The 14836-nt window shown below is 34.4% G+C and overlaps 1 protein-coding gene across 2 annotated transcripts in view; it reads left to right on the top strand.

The window, feature by feature from the left end:
• Positions 1-14836, top strand: part of LOC100375290 (ran-binding protein 9) — a 32855-nt gene that overhangs the window by 448 nt on the left and 17571 nt on the right. The window contains exons 2-8 of one of the 2 annotated variants that reach the window (XM_002739254.4): positions 86-197; positions 8044-8096; positions 8772-8939; positions 12126-12148; positions 12546-12647; positions 13196-13278; positions 13570-13682. In XM_002739254.4, the coding sequence (XP_002739300.2) occupies positions 86-197; positions 8044-8096; positions 8772-8939; positions 12126-12148; positions 12546-12647; positions 13196-13278; positions 13570-13682 (654 nt within the window). The remainder of the gene's footprint in view (positions 1-85; positions 198-8043; positions 8097-8771; positions 8940-12125; positions 12149-12545; positions 12648-13195; positions 13279-13569; positions 13683-14836) is intronic. The other variant, XM_085500528.1, reaches the window with a different exon arrangement.

Below are 14836 nucleotides of genomic sequence, written 5' to 3'. Positions count from 1 at the left end.
GTCGAATCAATGACAAACATTTTTTTATAAATAACATTTGTGTCAGCGCTTTGAATCTATTTCAATGTTTTTTTAATATGTTTAGGAACTGGGAAAACTCATAAAGATGCCGCGTCAGTCAGGGCAACTCATCCTATTCCAGCTGCCTGTGGGTTGTATTATTTCGAAGTGAAAATCGTCAGCAAAGGCCGAGACGGGTAAATAACACATTAGCATACTGCTGTGGCACCATGTCAATAGTGTTCACTGAATGTTAACTGTATGATTGTAGATTTGGTATTACTGCTGAAACATACTCTGGTTTTGCTGTGCATGTTGCTACTGTGTAACATGCACAATGAGATGTGTGCATCTTGTCAAAATCATTGTATGTTACACAGCTTGAAGTTTAAGAAGAAATGAATGCAGGATTGTTTTTATCCTGTTCATAGACCTTAGAAAGCTATGTCCCGTTCTGTAACTACTTTCAGTTGTGGTGATAAAAACCATATCTACAAAATTATACATGTACAACTGTACCAATGCTAGAGAATACTGGAGTCATTGTACTTAATAATGATGAATGAAAGTTTTGGCCATGTAACATTTGAGCACCATTTTCTGCCCTGGTCTTTTTTGCTTTTTGCCAACACATTTTTCAGAAGATAGACTTTTCGATCACACGCATGTTTTATAACTTACCAGATGAGTTTGTGCGGTAAATGTTGATTTTCGTGTAATAATAACTTATGCATTACAAGCAGCATTCTCCCTAGGAAAAAATGAAAGTGCTGCTTCAATTTGCATATACTAATTATTAGCATACTATTTTTCATCTGAATTTGGGTAAATTTGCATCTTTCATTAATCTAGTGATTTGTAAACTTTATCCATGTATATTGTTATATTTTCTATTTACTCTGAGTCACAACATGAATGTAACTACAGTAGAAAGCATCGCTCAGCATAAATTATTTCAGTGCCATGTTATTGATAGGTTGAAAGCATGGAGGTAAAAAGAGAAGAAGTCACAGCCAAGCTTAGATCAAAGGTACCAGGATGGTCGCCGCTGTTTGTACATAGATCAGGGAGTTTATTTGCCGAACGGATCAAGGAGGACAGTTTCCTCTTAGCGCAGTGAGGATTACCATGAATTAGCATACTACGGACGCCTTCGGCGGCACTCGGTGATTTTCGTGACAATTCTGTCAAATTCTTATAAACAAATATGGCGACGATCAATAACGCGCACGAGTTTGACTACGATGCTGAAACTGCTATGTCCTTCATTTCAGAAGACGTAAATGAAATCAAAGAGCATATTACAGACGAAAAATTGTTTTCCATATACTGTGAACGAAACGATTACTCGAAAACAAAAAAATGCAGCGAATTTCTTGTTGACGCACTGCTGTAGGAAGTAGGACATACAAGAGATATAAACTTCAAAAAGCGTCATTTCGAACCTCAAAATTCAGTCACTGGTACAACGCGGTGCAGTCCATGCCATGCACCATTGCAAAGATCATTAAACGAGCTTTATTGTGGACTAAAAAACAGTACTAGCAAGGTTTCAAAACATTACAATTGAATATTGCTGATTCAAAACTACAACGGAAAATGTGCTGAAAAACGAAAAATTATATAAACTTAACAAGAAATTCTCTGATTTTCAAAATTCCAACTTTCCCGTTCTCACAAACACGTTTCCTCTAGGTATAAATCTGCGCATGCTTTATGTCCTTTGACATTACTGCGCACCATAAAACAAGACCTTGGAATGTGTACTGTCCGCAGCAACGCTTGAGAGTAAATGACGCGTCGGCGACGATCCTGGGGTGAAAGGACGATAAGACAAAGGGAATTATAGGATTATTTTGGCTGTGACTCCTTCTCTTTTTACCTCCATGGTTGAAAGTCTATCACTACCGTTTACAGATGCCCTGTGTGACGCATTGCATGAATGTCTTTGATTGGATAGCAAAGCTATCAGTAGCGTAGTTTTAAATTTCTGATTGCATTTAAATTAATTAAGCAACAAATTTGCATTTTAAATTAAATGGTCATGCTATAGATTTGCGTACTTTTACAAATTACACTGTCTTTTTGTTCAAGAGATTGCTCACTAAGCTTGTCATCGGCGTTTTTATAATCTACTAATTTGAACTCTTGGGGGAAAAAATATATAATTTTACTACCGTGTTAGATTTTGCAGTATTTATATGTTTATGTGTCACCAAACTGTGTGCTGAAACAATGCTTCAGTTAGTATGGTGCATTGCTGTAATGAGTTAATTCAACATAATTCAATCAACTCTTGACTCGGTCACTATTAAATATTAGTATTTGAATGGGCTGAAAATTTGTATTTTCAATAAATAAGTTTATTAAGCTTTATAAATATACTGAACTTTGATCTATACATGTAATGGCAACATTTGTTGTCAATGTAGAATTTATTTCCAGTTTTGACAAATACCAGATCAACTGTCATGCAAGATCAATAATAATTTACACAGTAAAAATTATGAAAGTTCATAGTTGCTTAGAAAAAAACTTCTCAGACCTGTATTTGTACATTCATTGCCATCTTCATCAATGTCAAAACCTGCAAAGTCCATGTTGGCATCGCCGACGCCGTTGAACAACTTAGTCCTGAATTTCGTCAATGTCGTTGCACACAATTTGGAATTAGCACTTTTAATCCACAGATTTTACAGTCTGTCAGCTTGGCACTTTTAATTCATGTCTAATCAAAATAAAGAGACAACTCTGCTACATCATGGTTACTAAAACAGACGGTTAGGAAACAAACCATGTTGCGTGTAAACATTTGAAACAAAAGACGTACTAATCTGTGATAAAGATAGGCTAATCATTAGTTGTGTTCACGTTACATGAAGTACAGGCTAAGATTTAAGCTGATTTAGGCTTATCTAGCATATTTGCATTTCGGCTAGACCCAATTGCGTCCACGCACAGGGAGGGCCAGTCGTTAGCACGGGCTCAGGGTTGCCATTAGTCTGTGACCTTTGGTAAGCCGCTATTTACGAACGAAAAATGGATGACACGCGCAAGGTTCTATTTCTGCTGCTAGCATGTTTCGTTCTAATTTTGAAGCGACGTGCACAGGAGCGCGAGAGAAGACAGACCCAACTTATTTGGATGCACTGAAACAGTATACAACAGGCGTAACAGAATACAGCGTTTTATTAATGCATCTTGTAGACAGCAAATCAAATTTATTTTGTCTACAATTGGAGCTGCTGTACGCTCTACTACAGCGACCTGATCAGTGTGAAAGCGAGCGCGGAGTAATGACTGGTGGAATAGTCGTTGTACGAAAATGGGACAATATTCACACCCAAAGGTCGCCACAGAGGGCGCTTAACCCTTGGCTAAGCATTTGCGCATACTTCGTTAGCACGTGTTAGCACATTTTCTTAGCACGGGCTAAGGGATTTGACCTCTTAGCCAGTGCTAAGGAGCTGTGCGTGAACGCAATTACTGTGGCTCCTTCCATTAGTACCTTCCATGAATATACTTAGTATTTTTTGTCTATCGAGTGATATTTTTTTTTTATGAAGCATGGATCGATTGGCATGGCCAAAATGACAAGAACGGTGTTGGTTATATGGACATTTTTCTTTTGATTGTACAGCAAGCTGTGAAAACACTTATGTTTTATAAACACTTCATTTACTTAATATTTAAAATAAATGATAGTGATTAAGTGTCAGACTGTAATTAGCTGTAAATAGTTGCTGTGTAATACTGGTAGGCGTGCAGCAAATACCCGTTCTGTTGGAGGCTGCACATGTCGGAAATGAACAAGAAATTGATGACTGCTTCATGTGATGTGACCCTTTGTTGTATTTTTGACAATAAGCAAAATTTAAACACCACAAAAAAGTTGGACAGTTAAAACTGTGAAATTAAATGTTTCTACAGTATCTGGATTTAACATTTTGGAATTTTTTTCTTCACCATAGAGTGGCCAGGTGTGTACAAATCTTGCTGTACTTCGTTGCATCTTTTAATAAAATTCTTCATTTGCCACCATGTTTATGAATAGATGACGAATAAGGTGTGCAACACACAAGTGGTGCATGTCAACAAAAGCTGTCTCAAGGTTGTCTTTCCATTTGTCAAGGTCGTCTTGAATTCTACCTTTGCCTTTACTTTATTGTTTGTTTTGTAAATAATGTTCGATTATTATATTTTTTTTTGTACTTACCAGTCAGTTTTTAATGTTTATGCATTAAAAAAAAGTCTACTTAGTTGTTGATCTGGCAATATGAATATCAAAAACAGTGTCAAAGTATCTAACCTGCAATTAATAACTCTAGCCAAATCCCCCTTTTGTCACTCCTGAATCTTGTTTTAAACTCTGCATACTAGTCTGTCTGATTGACCAGTATGCTTTGGGGTGACCAATCTCATCACACATTATGGTGTTTTGATGTAGTGAACACCCCCTCCCCTCCCATCCCCTCCCCTTTAAACTTTAAATTTTAATCATCACCCTTTGAAACATTAATAAATAAAAAATAATCAACTAGCTTCTCACGTAATTAATATTTTTGACCTACAGATATGATAAATAACATGTCTTCAATTCAGTTACCGATACTTTATCATTTTTGTACTTGCTTGATATTATAGTAATCATATTAAATTTAGAACACAGCTGAGTAGTGATTCAGTCTATCACAAGTCAATCTTGCCAAGCAATAGACATGTTCGTTTATAGGGCATTTATAAATCCATAGCAGACTAGGAAATCCCTCCTGGTCTTTGATTATCACATGCATCATGACAATAGTCTGTGTTAGGTTTCTTCATTATCATCAATAGCATATTGTCAACACACATCACCAACAAATCCCTATTGTACAATGTGTTTCCATGTTGATAAATTATTGATTCTCAACTTTTCAAACCTAATACTCTGATAAATTAGCTCACACAAACCTAATCCAGCTTTTTAAATTAGTGTTCAATTCTTTAACAGCAGACATATCATGGGGCTTGTAATCAAACTGCTTGCTGTTTTTCAGTATGTGAAATGAAATTCTATGTAGCTTTATGTAGCAACCATTGTGTTATTAATACACTGTGTATATGTACTTAGCAAGCTGCTTTTATTTGTTCTACTTTTCTGGTCAAGGTTATTCGGCAACACATAGTCATTGTTTATTTCCTTTGTTATCTGACTGGCATTCTTCTATGTTAGTCTTTCTCACTTTTAATCATTAATAAAGCAGCATACACAATGTTGTTCATGTTATTTAGTCTGTCTGTAAATTGAAAGAAAAAATTGGTATTTTTACATACATTTATTTGTAACACTGTCCTTTTATGGTCATTTTAGGATAGACTGAATCATATTACTATTGTCTATAACTGAAGTCCCTATTCTGTTAATTATTTACATTCAAGTTCATTGCTTACAGTAATGTTTGTTTTGAAATTCAATGCTGTTGCTACATCATGTAGTGTTAATTAGGAACTCTACTATGGCTTAAACTTCACTATTCTGAGGGCACCACATTTCAAGGTCATAATTACTAAAAATAGCTTACACTGACTAAAATTTAATTGATTAAAGATGAAATACTTGACTATTTTGAAGGGCATTAAGAGATCCAGTTGAGGCATCTACAGTGGCTTCTGTGAATTCTGAGTCGTCCTCTAGATGCATTGTCTTTGTTGAGGATACTGTTTCAGTGTATGGTGTCCAATATATCCAATATATATGAAAATCTACTTTAAATCATGGATGTGTTATATAGAAACACATTACAAAATTTTGGTAAATTTTTATGATTTGTTGGAAATATTTGTATTTTAACAAAAACGATTTTAATCCATGTGGGCTGTCCATGAAGGTTTTTTTTTTATATGCAAGTATATCCCATTTAAATCATCAATATTGACATTTGGCTTTAAATTGTCAATGTCTGTAAAAGTTGACAATTTGAACATTTTCTTTTCATGGACTATCTGTGAGAGTTGTTCAAAAATTAAGGGACTTATCCGATTTAAATCATCAATACTGACCATTTCAAATCCATGTGGACTAATGCGATGCATTACTTAAAGGGCGACAGTCGTCATGTCTCGTTCTGTTCGATATGGGACTCACAGCGACGTATACGTGTGTAAAATACATTGTTTATTTACATGAAATTCAAACGCGCGCTGTGCGACGACCATTGCACTTTAAGAACTTAATATTAATATTCCTACTTTTGTTCTATGCTGTGCGCATGATAATACTTGTTTACCATGAAATTATTGTACAGCTTCCTGACTTCAATTTGGGTTCAAATCATCAATTCAAATCAAATTTAAATCCACGAAGGATTGTTGGTGAAAATTTGAAAAAATAGTCATAATGAATCATCACACTGAATTCTCCATTCCACATTTATTGCGTTTTCCTGATATCTGAAATTAAGCAGTTACAGCAAGTCATTTCAAATAATAGTTGCGTGTACATAATAATATTTTATTGCATCCTTAGAAATACAATGTTTCTATCACATGACTGCAATAAATATAAATGAAAAAAATAAGTAATAAAACACTTTGTGATCATCAACTTGTGTTCATGATGTGATATATTATGAACTTAATTGAGGCTATGGGCAATAGATTTTACCAGGCAACTACGATAATAAAATCATCATGTCCAACTATATAGATATCTAGAACAGGTAGCAGCTAATTATCAAGGGCATAGTGTCAATTTTATTGTAATTCAACGTTCTGTTTAGCATATCAAAAAATAGCATATCAAAAAGACCATTTTGGCCTTGATTCCCAATTCATAAATCTATAATACTTTAAACTGTATCATTTTTAATATAAATATAAAATTTTTGGCAAAATTTGTCATAAAAAAATAAAACAGTTTACAGTACTGAGTACTCTAATAGTACAGCAGATTTCAGTCTACAAATGAAAGAAAAACCTTCCTCCTATCCTGTCACTGCATTTTTAAAACCGGAATCCTTGTTGCTGGGCATAGTTTGGGGTAATGAATGGATTGGTTTCCATCAGTTTGTTCATCTTTCTGTCTGTGCAGTTTCTCAGAAATTTATGGAATAATTTTTTATAAACTTGTTACATAGACAGATTCATTTCAGAGTGTTGGTAACACCTGTTAGCATACTGAGGCAATTGTTTGGAATTGGCTGACAAGTGGCCACTTTGTGTGTCAAAAACGCTTATTTTTGGTCATTTTCATGTAACTCGAGAATGCAAGTTTATTCAAGCTTGGTTCATAGGCGAGTTTATTTTTGTTGTGATCCTATCCAAGTTAGCTGGCTGGCAGTCAACACTGCATAGCCCTTAATTATTCGCTCGTTTTATTTCAAAATATGCTAATTTGAAACCCAATGAATATGCTAAGTTATCATCTATTGTTTCTTTCACAAACCAGTGTTTTTAGAACCTAGTAGTAAATATCCCTGCAACATTAAATCTGTTTTAATAAAATACAGTGAATATTTCTCTTTTTACTATATTCAGATTTGGTTCATACACAATTCTTCTTTTCCCTACGGTTTTTATATGCATGTCACATTGTGAACACCATGTAGTGTAATGAACTAGAATCCATCACGTTGACGAGACCCATGTTGTGTTCAAGTCTGAGAGGGACCAGCAGTCAGTATGGGTCAAAATGCTCACACTTTGTTAATCTGTATTACACATTTGCTCTATTAGTACCTCATGTGCTTGCACAAATTACAAGTGTTTCTATGTTCAAAGTTAGTTTTATTTTAATGATTCAGGATATAGTCAGTGCAATTTTTGGTTTATATGGCTTTTGTTGTAGATGTGCTTTTAATAGAGCAAGTACAGTAAATGACTGGAATGGGTTTTCTAAACAGATGAGATTTAGTTCAGACTAGCAATTCCTTAGTCTGTACTAAGTGTACTGAGTGCATATGTTTTTCTATCATTTTTGACCACTTGTTAAAAAAAAAACTATGCCCTGACACTTCCCTGCGTACATAATTTCATCATTGGTGATTTGTTTTATCATTATAGATACATGGGTATTGGCTTGTCTGCACAGGGTGTGAACAATAACAGGTTGCCAGGTAAAATAATAATTTATGTATTTACATATTTAATGTACATTAAAATAGACGCAAATGTGAATGCATTGTCAATGCAAATTATGCCATTTCAAACAGAATAATGGTGGCATTGTTCTAGTCAGTTGGTGTTTTTAACACTGAATATTTTATCACTCTGCTTATTAGCATTTCAAATTCATTAATCAAAATAACGGTAACTTCAGACATAATATGCATGTTTTCAACTCTCCTCTGAACAAAGTTGAGAAAACAACACAATTATTATTTGTTTTTATAGATCAATGCTTAACTTTTCATATTATTTCATTCACTTATTTGTTTGATTGACTTAATTATTCAGGCAGGCTGGTCAGAAGTATATTCAATACTTTCTAAGGCCTACTGTCAACTCAAGTTTTGAAATAACAGTAATTTCATTTCATATACATGTATGACACAATTTTAATTATTAAATTTAAAGGCTAGTGTTTAAAGGCTGGATTTCATGTGAACATTGTATACATATTGTATATATTATATGGTATGATCAAATATGATACATTGTAATGGCCATTGACCTGTATGTATCTTATTTGATTTACACGAGTACATGTGAAACATTCAATATTAATACAGACATAGACAAAATATTTATACTACTTATTCTTCTGTCAATTTTCTTAATCTTTATCACAGGGTGGGACAAACACTCTTATGGTTACCACGGTGATGATGGTCACTCATTTTGTTCTTCTGGCACCGGTCAGCCATATGGTCCAACATTTACTACAGGTGACGTGATTGGCTGTGGGGTCAATCTTATAGATAATACATGTTTTTATACAAAGAACGGGCATAATCTAGGTGAGATTCCTAATTCCTTGTGTTTACTAGGTGCTGAACAATTTAGTGTTTACTAGGTGCTGAACAATTTAGTGTTTACTAGGTGCTGAACAATTTAGTGTTTACTAGGTGCTGAACAATTTAGTGTTTACTAGGTGCTGAACAATTTAGTGTTTACTAGGTGCTGAACAATTTAGTGTTTACTAGGTGCTGAACAATTTAGTGTTTACTAGGTGCTGAACAATTTAGTGTTTACTAGGTGCTGAACAATTTAGTGTTTACTAGGTGCTGAACAATTTAGTGTTCTCTTTAAGCCCTCTTTATGTCCAACTTGCTGAGTGACCTAAGCAAATTTTAGAAAATACATAATGATGAAATTAATATTTAACTTGACCCTTTCAATGAAAATAACAAACCAAGTTACTCGATGTAAATTTGCTCAAAAGGAACACTGAACATATCTCTAATTTGTGACACAATGGGCAAATTTTGGGTTCTGTGGTTGCTACGTTACAGTGTTGGTTTTATGTTGTGAATGGGAGATGAATATTATAAGACTATTTTTTGTAACCCCGCATTCATAAATTTTCATGTTGACCTGGAATATTTTGCATGTTTTGTCACTATAAAATTTGTTTCTAGTATTGTACAAATGTTTCATGTGCTGTTTTTTCAAAGATTTCTTGCAAATTCATATAATGTACTTAAAAATTATAAAAAAGGGGCATATGACTAAATATTGAAGTCAGTCGTATCTATGAACTGTATTCTAAAAAAATCATTCCTCTCTTGACTTGTATGTACATTAAAATCTTATTATTATCTATCAAGACAGTCATGATCATTTGATAAATATTGATATTGGCCTTTTGTTCTATTCTTTGTCTTGGATGTCATTTTATGTGTTACTGGCCTTCAGGATTGTTGTAGACTTACCATCCGTTTCTCTACTGGGGGATAATTTTGATTTTAACTCAGAAAGTTTGCATTTTGGCTTAGTTTTTACCTTGCTTTATTGCCTTGTTGTTCTCTTCCGGGATGAACCTTGAATCATTGTCAATGTGAATCGAGAGCATGGTGTTAAATGCTGAACAAATTTTCCGTTTATCCAGTAAATTTAATCAGTTGAAACATTTATTGTATTGGTAGGCTGCCAAATTAAACACAAAAGAGATCATGACATTAGTGTCAGCCATGTTGGTTTTGAAAAGAGTGACCCAGGGAGTGAAAGGAGGGTTAAATTCCATAGGCTATGAGACCCCCTATGCTTGAGGCAAATATTGCCAAAATGGCTCCCTGCATTGGAAATACGTTGCTAGCATGTCATGTTGAGAGAGATGATTCCAAGATTACTTGGCAGTGATTTTTGTTTTTTCAGACTTTTGGGTTATTGTATACTGTATCATAAGATTTTATAGAATAAGATTTTAGACTGCTTTAATTTTTTCTTGTGTGGAAATTTCAGTTACAACATTACAAACTGCCCCTGACTTTGTGGTTTCAGTGTTCTCCCCAGGAATTTAAACCACTGTGGCGGCCTAATTTGCATATCATTTGCATATCATTTACATAATGGAAATTGACCAAAGCACATTTACACCCACACAATAAACAACATATATTTTTAAAAACAAAGTGGCAGATATTTATTTGCTTCACACAGTGTTATTAACACTTTTATTTTGGGCATTTTTGTAATACAGGGAAAATATTTTTTTTTTGAAGTCAAAATATTACGTTTCACAATTTAGAAGAGTTTGAATTTAAAAATGAAACATTCTCGAAATGCAAATGCTGCAGACTAAAAAGAAACAAATAAATTGTAAAAGGTTAAATGAAACTCATTTGAAACGTTTGAGCCAGGATTATGTTCACCACTTTCATGATCTTATTTACTACAAAATTCTCCTTCAAAAAATCAACCATGTAGTTATTTGGCGGATTGTTGGTTATTATTCCGACCATCAGCTTCTAACGTTTACATTTACAGTAAATGAACGAACAAATAACACTTCCAAACGATCAAAGTTACGACGTGACATAACTTACTTCGCGATGTTTTACACCGGTTATACCAATAATTCCTCTTACTCGGTCATGATGCCATGCAAAAAATGTTAAATTTAACTTAGTTTTATCGGGAGTGGATATTTTTGATCACTCGATCACTTCGGTGAAAAACACAGACCCGCCATGATAGTTATGACGCATTAGTTGACCGGCATGTGTCCTTTGACCTGCTGGGTCAAAAACGCCATTTACCAATCAAAATGCCGCATGGTATTGCCGGTAGAACCCGAAGTTTTCCGAATGATCGTGATCATAAAAATCACATTGCGGAAGTAAAGCGATGTCGTAGCACGATGTGTTGGTACAATGTATGAATTTCAGATGAAAACTGTATGATGGTTTTCGAAAGAGGTGATTAGAAATTTTTAAAAGGTAAAAAAAGTATTGAAAGAAGAGTTTTTACATAATTCACGATGATAACAGTTCAAATGTATTTTACCCAATAACGCAATAAACACGTTGTTTTTTTCTTGAGTAGCGTAAACTGATCGTGAACTCCGATTTGTTATATCGGGTGGAATTGATTTTGAAAGAATTTTAGCTTTCAAACTAAAGACTGCGTCTATTGTCAGAAAGTATTTACTTACAAACAAAGAGGTGCTAATTTTACAAAATTGAGTTGTATCAAAGCCGCTACCACATCACGCGACTATGTCTATTGTTTACAAATTATTATCCACGACTGGCAGGATGCGTGTCGGTCGGTACGTAAGTATAATAACAATATGACAATAGTCGGAAGCGTTACTGCGGTGGTCGCTAATTTTGAGTGGCGGTCAGGCTGACCAGCGTGACGAGATCCCCCAATGAAAAGAAGCACTGTGGCGGTCTTGCTAATCACCGTGGCGGTGTCAGACCGGTGTGGCGGCAAATCGAAGCACTGTGGCGGGACCGCCACGCTGTTTACATCCTGGGGAGAACACTGGGTTTCGAACTAATTTTTTGAAGTTGCAACATTGTAACACAAATCATTGTTAGTAATAGGATTTTAACTATATACTTTTGTCAATTCTGATACTCCATGCAATACTTGCGTATTTGTTATAGTCTTTTTACTATACTGACAGGTTGTACTAGTGGAGGATTTGATCAACTAATTGTACTAACTCTGTCATTCATATTTTCTTCTTCTTCTAGGCATAGCATTTACAGATTTACCAGTAAGTACTGCTTTTGTCTGCATCTTCTAAGTATTAGAGGTAAAACCATGAATGATCCAACTTATCCAACTAAATTTCTAAACTATCAGGACCGTATTTGTGCTATTTGTAGCATATGTACTTACATATATATGAATCTATGATCCAGCATACAATAAATGCAATGTATAAAACAGCAAATGCAGTATGTATCATTGGAATCTTATGAACTCTGCAAAGCTGGCAAATCCTAACTCAAATGTACAGAATTAATTCTTACTGTCAGTTTGTTGAAAAATTAAATCTTCACATGTACATTGATAGTTGCTCACTATAGACGTCATTGATGCTTCTATTTATGACATGAATTTATACTGCAGTGATCCTGCTTTCATAGTTTATGTTCTTTCTTGTCCAGCCTAATTTATACCCTACTGTGGGATTGCAAACACCTGGTGAAGTGGTAGATGCCAATTTTGGCCAGAGTCCTTTCGTATTTGATATCACAGATATGATGAAGGTTAGTAGTAGTAATTTGTATGAACGTGGAAATGAGGTCTCCTACTACAGTTTGTTTCAGATTGCCCACAAAAATTTTAACCTTTTAAAACATTAGTACAAGTATTGTTATAGAGATTGGAAAAACAATTTACTTTTCTGAAACCAAGTGCCACTCATAATTGTAATTGTAAGCTTTTTAACTTGAGTGTACATACCATTTAGTACACCAAATCCAATCTGCCTTCCCGAATCAAACACAGTGCTTTTTTAGCAGAACTTGGTGTCTTGCAACATTTTCAACATAATGTTTTCCTGCATGTTGTTTATCATTTTCTTCTTAAATATGATGAGCTAGAGTTGTGAATTGTTCTCTCCAGAAAATTGGCATTGCATAGAAACTAATTTACATGCAATAGAATATGTTAATCATCTGAATTGTGTTCTTTGTTATGATAATTAAACTTATGGTTATAAAGTCGGCAGGGTGCTTCTCTATAGTGCTTATTGTAGAATTTTGGGTTAGCACTATTATTCAGTGTAATGTACATATGTTAAAATTCATTTCAGGAAATGAGAGCCAGAACCCGGCATACAATAGAACGGTTTCCTGTAGCTGATAGTAAAGGCGAATGGCAAACTACACTACAAAGGTATAGCACTATTCAGTTTGTTATATATGCTCTTGAGTCCATTTTCCTCATATGAAAAGTCAGATTTAGCTGCAACAAATGACAATGACAAGGTTTTATGTCCAAGACATGCTGATTAAATAGCTAAAATGCCATAGCAAACCAAAATTGTACACAAGTCTATATTTAAGATATACTCAGAGTTGATTTGGAACATTGATAAAACATCACGCTTTGTATTTCTCACTTTGATTACCTTGACTTGTGAGTACAAACAGGGATTTGCATCATGTTCTCTGTGTTCTGTTTTAGAATTGTCTCTACATATTTAGTACATCATGGCTACTGTGCTACAGCTGAATCATTTGCTAGAAGTACAGGTCAATCATTTGATGAAGAACTTGCATCAATAAAAAGTAGACAAAGTATGTACATTCATCTTACATTTATTAAGTAAAACATGAACTAATGGGCTGTATTTTTTCTTGGCTCTAGGCTACTGTCATGTCCTAGATTACATTTATCTGGTTTGTACTACTGTAGAATACTTTATTTTCGCTTGGAATTTATTTTCGCTATTTTCGCTGAAGGGATGATTCCGTGAAAATAAAATCCAGCGAATATACTTTTTTTCCTATATTTTCACATTAAACTCATCCAAAATCAGTGAAAATAAATTCCAAGCAAACGCCCAAAAAGCCTTTTCAGCGAAAATTAATTCCAGCTAAAATAAAGTATTCCACAGTAAATGCAAGTTCAGTTAAATGTTCATATGCATTGATTTTGTTAAAGGGCTTTGGTCGTCGCGCTGCGCATGTGCAACATTTGTGTTGATAAACATTGATTTTCTCGCAGTTCTTCTAATGGAAATTACATGTACGAGTTTTGACCTGGGCACAGTGTGCACTAATTGACGAGGGTGAATACTTTCTAATTGCCTGAAAAATTTTGTAATTAAAGCTTAGTAACGCCTCAGTTTGTACTTGTTGATCTGCTCAAGTCAAAGTCACCATCTTTGGTAATATGAGTCCATATCTGGCGACGACAACCTCTCTTTAAATATTCATATTTACATTTACCTAAATGTTCATATGGATATACATTCAGTTATGTTTATATCCATTTGCATGTTACCGTAAAGTAAGTTAAATGTTTATATGAATGACTTAAACTTGCCATCTTTAATTCCTCCCTGTTTGTATAAAATTTGAAAATGACGATTGATTGAACTTTGTGCATGCATCTTTGCGTTCGTCTGTCTGTACCCGGCCATATCTCGCACATGATTGGGCCGATCAAGTTCAAACTTCCTATGTAAATCAGATGTTATAATCAGTCATATGCATTTGTTTCATGATCTAATTCAAGGTGGTCGAATGGAAGCCATTTTAATGCCAAAAATGCATCAAAATCACACATTTTTACTATTCTGGAACCAGATGCAGGTCGTGCATAGACAGTTTTTGTTCAAACTTGATACATGCATTGAACATACATGTCCGTTGGCATTATGAACATTGCTTGGTAGTCATGCAATATTTCATGCCTATAATACAAATACACTGACTTGCGGTAATAT

The sequence above is a fragment of the Saccoglossus kowalevskii genome, chromosome 6 (genome assembly GCF_978046115.1).
Source record: "Saccoglossus kowalevskii chromosome 6, keSacKowa6.1, whole genome shotgun sequence".
NCBI lineage: Eukaryota > Metazoa > Hemichordata > Enteropneusta > Harrimaniidae > Saccoglossus > Saccoglossus kowalevskii.
This window is presented reverse-complemented; position numbering and strand designations above follow the sequence as displayed.